The 9,814-nt window shown below is 45.2% G+C and overlaps 1 protein-coding gene across 2 annotated transcripts in view; it reads right to left on the minus strand.

Annotated features, from left to right (window-relative positions):
* Nucleotides 1–635: 635 nt before the first annotated feature.
* The window catches only part of LOC122546669 (trafficking kinesin-binding protein 1-like), an 86,760-nt gene continuing 77,581 nt past the window's right edge, over nucleotides 636–9,814 (minus strand). For both annotated transcript variants that reach the window (XM_087977710.1, XM_087977709.1), the window contains 2 exons: nucleotides 8,914–9,022; nucleotides 636–3,619 (listed from right to left, as the gene is read on the minus strand). In XM_087977710.1, the coding sequence (XP_087833836.1) occupies nucleotides 2,875–3,619; nucleotides 8,914–9,022 (854 nt within the window). In that variant the 3' untranslated portion in view covers nucleotides 636–2,874. The remainder of the gene's footprint in view (nucleotides 3,620–8,913; nucleotides 9,023–9,814) is intronic.

The raw sequence follows: 9,814 nt of genomic DNA on the forward strand, positions 1-9,814 counted from the left end.
GCTCAAGGCAGTGAAGGGGTTTGGGAAAATGGATGAGAATTTTAAAGTTTAGCAGCTAGTGTTGGTCAGCAAGTGAAGTGAAGGTAATGGGGGACAGGACTTGCTCTGAGTTACAGCGTGAGCAGCTGGTCTTTGGAGGGTGAAGGTGTATTGGGACAATCGAATCTGGAGGTGACAAAGGCATGAGTGAAGGTTTCAGCAGTGGAACAGCTGAGACTGTGGTGTTATAGAGATGAAACTGGATCGTTACAGTGATGGCACAAGTATGATTACAAAAACTAATCAACTGATGGATACCTCAGTGTCATCAGGTTCCACTTTAAATGATAGTCCCTAAAAATCTCACATGTGACAACAAATTGTGAGTCTTACTGATAGAGATAGGGACCGAGAGCAGTAGGAGCTCAGTCACTGATATGTTCAATCTCTCTGGACACAAGATGCTCCCCACATTCCCCATGTGTCATGAAGTGATATTAATGTAAAATGAACCCCTGAGGAATTGGGGGCAATGAGATGGCAGGATGTTTGTGAGTAGGGGAGTTGGAGAGACCTTTGAGAGTCGATAGGAAGTTGAGAAAACAGAGGAGGGACAGTCAGGAACCATTTACACCAGTTACTCAAACTCATTTACCTTCAATATCTGCTTCTTTATTACTACTCTTAATTTTAAAAAATTACAAATCTTTACAGGATTAAACTTTACCTTTGACTTTTCCACCTGACACATAAGACCTAAGGTCTGCCCATTGGCTGCATTCCTGCGATGCAGTATCACGGCAATTTCCAAAGTATCATCACATTACCTTAAAAATTTCACTCAGCTACAATACTCCAACTGGGTCAGGTTTATGCTCATCTTACTTCCTAAAATACAGTATAACTTTGCACTAAAACTGCAAATAAACAAGCAAGATGCATCAAACACAGACTGTTCAGTCTCAACATTGCATTCCTGTTTGGGGATGGGAGAGAGGGGAATGATTGGTGACAGAATCTTAAGAATAAGTCAGTGGTTAAGGACCAGGGCTGCCCACGGGGCAGAAATTGAGAACAAAATGTGAAATACGTCACTGCTAAGGGCAGTTGATAAATGGGCAGAAGCTGGCAGTGAGGGCAGCTACATTTCAGAATGATCTGCACGTGTCCAAATTTATTCAGAAGGAGGTTCAGTGTTATTTCGCTCAGACGTTCAATTATGGGAGGCTCAAAGATTCCAGAATGATCCAAACAGGAAACAGATTAGGGCTCTGGAAAATTAACATGTGAAAATCCACTGAAGGTTCTAATGTTCCAGACATTCACTGCTTTAGCATTAAAGTTTAACTACATCACTAAAGCAGTATTGCTTCTCTGAAATGGTTCATGAATCGACAATGATTCAAGTTCAGGGTGATATCAGAAAGCACCTTTTCACACGAAGTCTGGACTGGAAGATCTGGAACTCTCTCCCGAAATGTAATGGAGGCTGGGTGCTAAAGGTAATGGTGCTAATCGAACATTTGAAAACAAAATTTGAAGGATTTTGCCAAAACTGGGTTCAGGATTACAGAACAAGGCACCTTTTACAACTGTGTTCGGAAAACTCCCCGAGCTTCACTGTAACTTTGTTGAATTATCCAGGCATTCATCTTGCTTTGATAGGAAGATTTTTCTCAATGTTGACAGAGGGTTATAAACACAAAGGAATTTTGATTTGTAAATTTTAGAAATTCTATTATACCCCTTCAATTTTACTTTGTTGTTAACACTGAATTTAAATGTCACCACAGAATGCAAAGGTCAAACATTCAACAAAAGTCGAAGGAATTCTCCAAAAATCAAAATTTGCTGATCTTTAAGGAAATAATAAAACTAACAGAATTACCCTGAAAGTTACAGTCAAAAATAACATTTGTTGTAGGTCATTGTTCATCGTCCTGGTGTAAGTGCCAAGTTGTTCAGTTATGTTCTGCCTGTACTGATCTTTCATGGGAACCATACAGCAAGTTCCACTGGGACAACTCAGCGTTTTACAGACTGTTGACGGACTCAGAACTTACAAGTGCATGTTATTCCAAAGCTTGGACATTTTCCCCTTCCACAGAACTATCAACTTTCCTACAAGCCAGAAAACCAAGGAGTGGTCAGAAGATGTTCCGCAGAGATTGGACTTCAAGTAAAGCTCTGGTTATGACAGTTACTGATGGGAGTGTTCAGGACTTCATTCACGGTCAAACACTGACACAGAGAAGCTGCAGGCAATGGCTCAAGACATCAAGTGAGGTTAAAGTGCAATCTCCAGCATTCTCAAGGCAGTCTGAGCTCTGTGATTACATCATTATTACTGGGGAATAACATCCATAGAATTTATATCCTGTGGAGATTTCACAAAGGATGGCAATAAGTAAAGTACAGCAGATTTGTTCAGGAAGCATGCTATTGATCAGTCTGGGAGTGGAGATACCCAGATACTGAATATTGAAAGACCATCACCCTACCCTCCCTCAATAACACCAACCAGCCAACTGTACCAGCCAGCTCACACCAACTCACTTCATATTAGCCCTCTCTTTTCAAACATGCGGTCATTGATTATTATTGAACATTTAACAGATAACTTACTTGTGAATCAACCAAACCAGTGTGCGTAGTGCACAAAAAACTGAAAGAAGGTGGAATGGACCTTGCACTGACGATGGCAAGTATTGCAGAGTGTAATGACCAGGTTCAGTTTTTAAACACAGAGCAGGTAGGGAAAGGGAAGAATGAGGTTTGTGAGGGGTCATGGGGCAGAGGAGAGAGGTCATGGGGAGAAAGGGACCCATCCACACTGATCATTAAGAATGGACTCCCAGCGTCACCACCCTGACGAAGCTCTGCTGTTGCCGTTTCTCATGTGCTGAACCTTCGTGTAAGGCGTGTCAACCTTTTGCTCTCAGCGTTGACCATTCCTCTGGCCACCACTTTGTCTAAACCAAGTCGCTTCAGTTTCTCCACCAGGTTCAAGCTGAAGATGTTTCTTTGGTTCCTGGTGTCACTCGGGCTCCTTCTGTCCTCGGAACTGACCATCCTGTTGAGCATTGACCTGGCCAAACTCGAGGTGAGGAAGGGTTTCTGAGGTGGGCTGGTATGACTCAGGTCGAACGGGGGCTTTGAGAGGGAGAGCAGAGGTGGTTCAGAGCTTGGGAAGCTGGGCAGGGTTCCGTCGGAGTGCTGCTGAACAGTGGCAGTGTTGTCCACTACACCGTCTTCAACATTACAGATCAGGTCATACATGGCTGCAGAGATCCCGTGTTCCTTTAACAATGTCACTAACCCGAGTGAGGTGCTCATTGTGATGGTGTGCTCTCTCAGGTTAGTGGCAGACTCAGATACGTAACGTTTACGCTGTGGACTGCAGCAAGTTGCTCTCAGTGCCTCCATGTCCATGTTCGACACACTGGTCCCGAATGTACTAGAGTTTCTACTGGTTGGCGTAGCTGTCAATGTGTTGAAATTCCCAGGTGACGAAGTTGGCCAAAATCTGTCGAAATTCCCACATGAAGATATGGGCCTCAGTCTGGCCAAGTTGCCGTCAGATGAGATAGACCTCAACTTGCCAGCACTGGCACATGAGGGAGTAGGGGTGTGATGTAAACTGGAAGAGAATGGAGGGTGGAACACTCAGTAATATATTTCACAATGACATCGAATAATGCAGCAATGGGACAACATGACAACCTGCTAAAGGGAGAATGACATAGACAAAGGAATCATCACATTGAGTGTGCCCCAAGTTTAAAAATGTGCTTCCTGTATTGATCAAATATTAGCCAGAATATTTGGGGTATGAGTGTCACTGTTCATTAAACGCTGAGCAAGAGGCGACAAAGTTTGGGAACGTGGTCAGCGTGGATTAGTTGGACCGAAGGGTCTGCTTTATGTGGTATGACTCTATAAGCTGAGTCTTACAGCATAAAGTAGTTTAAAGTTAAAAATCACACAACACCAGGTTATAATTGGACTATAACCTGGTGTTGTGTGATTTTTAACTTTGTACACCCCAGTCCAACACCAGCATCTCCAAATCATAAAGTAGTTTAATGTGAGCTCCCACCTTACACTCTGCTCCTTCTATCCCCCAACCCTATCTCCCACTCCCCAACTCTGCCCATCCAATAAACCTGAACCCAGCCCAGCGGTTGCCTACCATTAAGTAAATCCAAAGGTTTACATCAATTTTAGACCCTGATCATTCCTCCAACTGAATCCCTTGATTAGATCAATGATTTAAAATCACAGTTTCAAATCCACATTGCATTTTCCTCAGAACAGATTCCAGTGGGTGACCTTAAGCAAAGGAGATGATGAACATTGGTGAAATTCAGCAATGAAATCACAAGCAGAATTTAGCTGCAGGGAATGACAGGCCTTATCAAAAACATTAATATAGACTCAGGGATGTACAGCACAGAACGGTCCAACTTGTCCATGCCGACCAGATATCCTCAACTAATCTAGTCCCATTTGCCAGCAGTTGGCCCATAACCCACTAAACCTTCCTATTCATACATCCATCTAGATGCCTTTTAAATGCTGTAATTGTACCAGGTGAGTCCATATGCACACCACTCTCTGTGTGAAAAAGTTGTCCCTTACGTCCCTTTTAAATCTTTCCTCTCTCACCTTAAACCTATGCCCTTTGGATTCTTCTCTCCTGGGGAAAAGACCTTGGCTATTTACCCTATCCCTGTTCCTCATGACTTTATAAACCTCTATAAGGTCACCCCTCAGCCTCCGACACTCCAGGGAAAGCAGCCCCAGCCTATCCAGCCTCTCCCTGAAGCTCAAATCCTCCAACCCTGGCAACATCCTTGTAAATCTTTTCTGAACCCTTTCAAGTTTCACAACATCCTTCCGATAGCATATCATAAACTGAAGACTGAGAATATCAAACATTATGAAATAATAATGGATTAAGATGTGGAATAAACTTTACAAAAAATGCATTGCAGTGTAGGAGGCCATTCAGCCCACCTGGTCTATGATGGTCTTTGTATGCACCTCATCAGTATCTTCCAGGCCACTCTTTATCTCAGGGAGGAGAAAGTGAGAACTACCTGACTTCCTGATGAAGGGCTCCTGCCCAAAACATCAACTCTCCTGCTCCTCGGATGCTGCCTGACCTGCTGTGCTTTTCCAGCACCACATACTCTCGACCCCTCTTTATCTCACCCAGCCACTATATCCTTCTCTCCCTGTCTCCCTCATTATTAATCCAGTTTCCTGTCAATGCACTGATGTTATTCCTTCAGTTCCTCCCACGCAAAGATGTTCTTTCCCTGAATTCCCATTGGATTGATCAGTTACTCTCTAATGGCCATGGTTTCTAGTTTTGGTCTCTCCCATAAGTGGGAACATTCTCCTTGTTAATTGTGTCAAAACCTTTCCCAGGTTTGAAGATGACAAACAAGCCGTTCCATAGCCAAGCTGCTGCTGTCCTGATGAGCTGACGCTGCAGTTAGCCACATCAGAGCTGGCCCCACAGGAAGCAAATTCCAAAATACATGGTGCACGGGCAATGTGATGACACCATTGGCAAGGTGTTCAATAATTACAAGCCTATTACTTATTGATTAATAAGGTAAGCTTCAGCAATCTCACCTCCAACATAGTGAGGGCTAGCAGCACAGATCACACACTGAAATCACACAACAGGGGGATTGCAGAAAACAGATCCTGAACATTTGACTTTTTTTTTTAACAAAGTGATCATTCCCCATATCACTCCTTCCTCAGCCTCACCCCATTGTTTTCAGTTATTCTCAGCTAATTCCTCCTTCAGAATTAACAGGGGACAAACCAGAGAAGAGAACATTTGGAAGCTGTACCGGCTGTTGTGATGGGGCAGCTGGGAACACAATAATTCTTTCCTGGTGATCGCACATCTTTCAAACGAACCATTTTAAGTTGGAAAGCTCCCATCCACTTTAAAATCTGCATTCAGGAAGATGTCTTCAAGCTAGTAATTAAGTGATGCTAGTCCAATCAAACCCTACAATTTACTGGCACCTGTACTTCAGACGGTATTTTGTTGGCTGTGAAACTCTCAGGGATGCCCTGGAAAATGGGGGAGGTGTGATCCAGTTTTTTCATTGTCTTTATTCCTAATGAAGTCATTGGGAGATGCAGTGGCTAATACAAACCCACACAGTTCACAAACAGCCAATGTCAACACACAGACTTTACACAACACAATAAAGGCCCTTCAGCCCATCGTATCTGTGCTGGTTATCAAAATTCAATTTTTCTAAACACGATTTCCACCATTTGGCCTGTACCCTTGGAGCCTGTAGCCTTGTGTACTAGGGCATTTCAGGTGATGATCTAAAGAGTTCTTAAATATCTTGAGGACTGCTACCTTTACCACTGTTTCAGACAGTCTGTTCCAGATACCCCCAATCTCCAGGAGAAAAAATCTTTTCTCAAATCCCTTCTCACCCTCCTTCTCCTTAGACTGTGACCCCTAGTTATTGACTACTCTACTAACGGGAAAGGTTTCTCCCTATCTACCCTGTCTCTACCCCTCAGAACTGCGTACACATCAATCAGGTGTCCCTCAACTTTCTCTGACCCTCAGGATACCAGTCTATCTGGACTACTCCATATCTGTGTTGCTCCAGTCCAGACAACAGCCTGGTGAATCTTCTCATCCTATTTCGGGCTCTCTCCCCAATGACACAGACCCTTGCATGGGTCCCAAGTTAAGCCCGTCTCTTTGTGGGGTATGTGGAACATTCCTTGTTCCAGTCCTGCTCCAGCCCCCACCCACAACTCTTTCACTGGTATATTGGCAATATCATCGGTGCTGCTCCCTTCTCTCTACAGGAGGGGCTGGTGATCTACAGGAGGGGTTGGTGATCTACAGGAACAGCAGGTGATCCACAGGAAGGGCTGGTGATCTATAGGAGGGGTTGGTGATCTAAAGGAACAGCAGGTGATCTACAGGAGGGGTTGGTGATCTAAAGGAACAGCAGGTGATCCACAGGAGGGGCTGGTGATCTCCAGGAGGGGCTGGTGATCTACAGGAGGGGTTGGTGATCTACAGGAGGGGTTGGTGATCTACAGGAGGTGTTGGTGATCTACAGGAGGGGCTGGCGATCTACAGGAGGGGTTGGTGATCTACAGGAGGGGTTGGTGATCTACAGGAGCAGCAAGTGATCTACAGGAGGGGTTGGTGCTCTACAGGAGGGGCTGGTGATCTACAGGAGGGGTTCGTGAACTACAGGAGGGGCTGGTGATCTACAGGAGTGGTTGGTGATCTACAGGAACAGCAGGTGATCTACAGGACAGATTGGTGATCTGCAGGAGTGGATGTTTAAGGTATGATGCAGGCACTTGACACTGGGAATCAAACACAGCTCTTACTTTCAGGTATTTACACTTCTTAAACTTTCAGCAAGTATTGGTACCATTGTTTTTTCTGCCTGTATGTGTGACAAAGACAAGATTCTGTTAGCAAATCCTCCATCAATCAGGCAACATTCCCACCTGGGTGTGGACCTTGCACAGTTTCTCCTCAGGGGGTGGGGGTGGGGGGAGGAGGGGGCTGTTCGGTAATGGTATTCAGCTCCGTTCACAATTTCTCAGAAACTGAGGCAGTTCATGTCCAAATACAACACATTCTGGACAATGTGAGAAGGGCCCAGGCTTGGGCTGAAAAGTTGCAAGTAACATTCGCTCCACACAAATGCCAGGCAATGACCATCTCCAGTAAAATACAATCGAACCATCACACTACAACATTTGGAATTAGAATGAGGTTTTATGGCACATGTACTCAAATCATTACCATCACTGAATCCCCCCACTATCAACATCCCCAGGATTACCATTGACAAGAAACTCAATATAAACACAGTGGCTACAAGAACACGTTAGAAGCAAGCTTGACTCCCCAAAGCCTGTCCACCATCAACAAGGCCCAAGTCAGGAGTGTGATGGAATACTCCCCACTTGCCCTGGATGGGACAGCTCCAACAACACTCAAGAAAGTTGACACAATCCAGGACAAAACCACCTGTTGATTGGCACCACACCCACAAACATCTACTCCCTCCACCACCGACGCTCAGTAGCAGCAGTGTGTACTATCTACAAAATGCACTGCAGAAATTCATCAAAGATCCTCAGGCAGCACCTTCCAAACCCATGACCACTTCCGTCTGGAAGGACAAGGGCAGAAAATTCAGAGAACACCGCCACCTACAAGTTCCCCTCCCAGCCACTCCCCATCCTGACTTGGAAATATATCTCCGTTCCTTCAGTATCATTGGGTAAGAATCCTGGACTTCCCTCCCTAAGGGCATTGTGGGTCTATCCACAGTACATGGACTGCAGCGGTTCAAGAAGGCAACGAGCTCCCACCATCTCAAGGGGGCAACTAGGGACAGGCAATAAATGCTGGGCCCAGCCAGCAACCCCCAGATTCAATAAAAAAAGTTACAAATCAGAGTTGGAATGAAGGGAAGGAGGGCAATGCCGTTTTGTGGTGGGCATCTGAATGCTCTGACTGACAATACAGTGGAGTAAGTGATATCTTACATCAATAATCTATCACCAGGACTCTCTATGCCAACCCTGCAGTTTAGAAAAACACCATTAGGTGTCAATATCACATCACTGATTGTGGGATCTTGCTCTGTACAAATTGGCCAATCTGCCTCCTGATTTATGAAAGTGACTGCCTTTCAAGAGTCCTTCATTGGCTGTTAAGCACTGGGATGTTGGGAGATTGAGAAAGGTGCTACAGAAATGTAATTTTTGCTTTTTAAGCAGGTTTACCCAATTTCTCCCAAGTGTTGAAGTGGGGCTGGAAAAGATATATACACCACACGGTCAGCACACATTCCCCTCCCCTCCCCCCTCTTCAACCGCCCCACACTCTCTTACCTCAGTGTCACTGTGGTTAACTCATCCAAGGGATGCATAATACGGCAAGTAGTGATGGTGTAGGTGGATTGAGTGTCAGGCAATCGGTTTGAGGATTGGTATTCTGTAACTGAAGTGGGTACAGATTACTGCACAGCACAGGGATAACACCCATATCCCGACAACACTGGGCTCAATGACACACTACAGGGAGGGGCGGGTGGAGAGAGAAGGGGGGGGGGTGTTTGCTCAATGATGGACAATAGAGGAAACAGGACAGAGACAGAGTGAGGAGACAAAGATCGGGCATTGGCAGCAGGAAGGAGAGTGACGGCCTTTCCTCAGAATGGATCTCAGGCACCACAGTCAGAAAATACAACAACACCAAGGGAAGGGGCTGGGAAAGTGACATAAACCGTGACAGACTATCTGAGCAGAGAGACAGTCACATTCTGACACATTCTGATACAGAGGCTTTTGTCCTGATGAAGGCCTTTGAACGAACTTCGATTTTCCTGCTCCTCGGATGCTGCCTGACCTGCTGTGCTTTTCCAGTACCCCTCTGATCTAAACTCTGGTTTCCAGCATCTGCAGGCCTCACTTTTGCCTACATTCTAATACATCCAACTGAAAACGATGAGTGCAGGATATTTCAGGGTGTTACAGTAAGGGGTGTGGAGTATATCAGGGTGTTACAGTGAGGGGTGTGGGGTATATCAGGGTGTTACAGTGAGGGTTGTGGGGTATATCAGGGTGTTACAGTGAGGGGTGTGGGGTATATCATGTGTTACAGTGAGGGGTGTGGGGTTTATCAGGGTGTTACAGTGAGGGGTGTGGAGTATATAAGGGTGTTACAGTGAGGGGTGTGGGGTATATCAGGGTGTTACAGTGAGGGATGTGGGGTATATCAGGGTGTTACAGT

This window comes from Chiloscyllium plagiosum, unplaced genomic scaffold (assembly GCF_037043375.1).
Source record: "Chiloscyllium plagiosum isolate Xiang-an unplaced genomic scaffold, Cpla_swu_hap1 HiC_scaffold_32, whole genome shotgun sequence".
NCBI lineage: Eukaryota > Metazoa > Chordata > Chondrichthyes > Orectolobiformes > Hemiscylliidae > Chiloscyllium > Chiloscyllium plagiosum.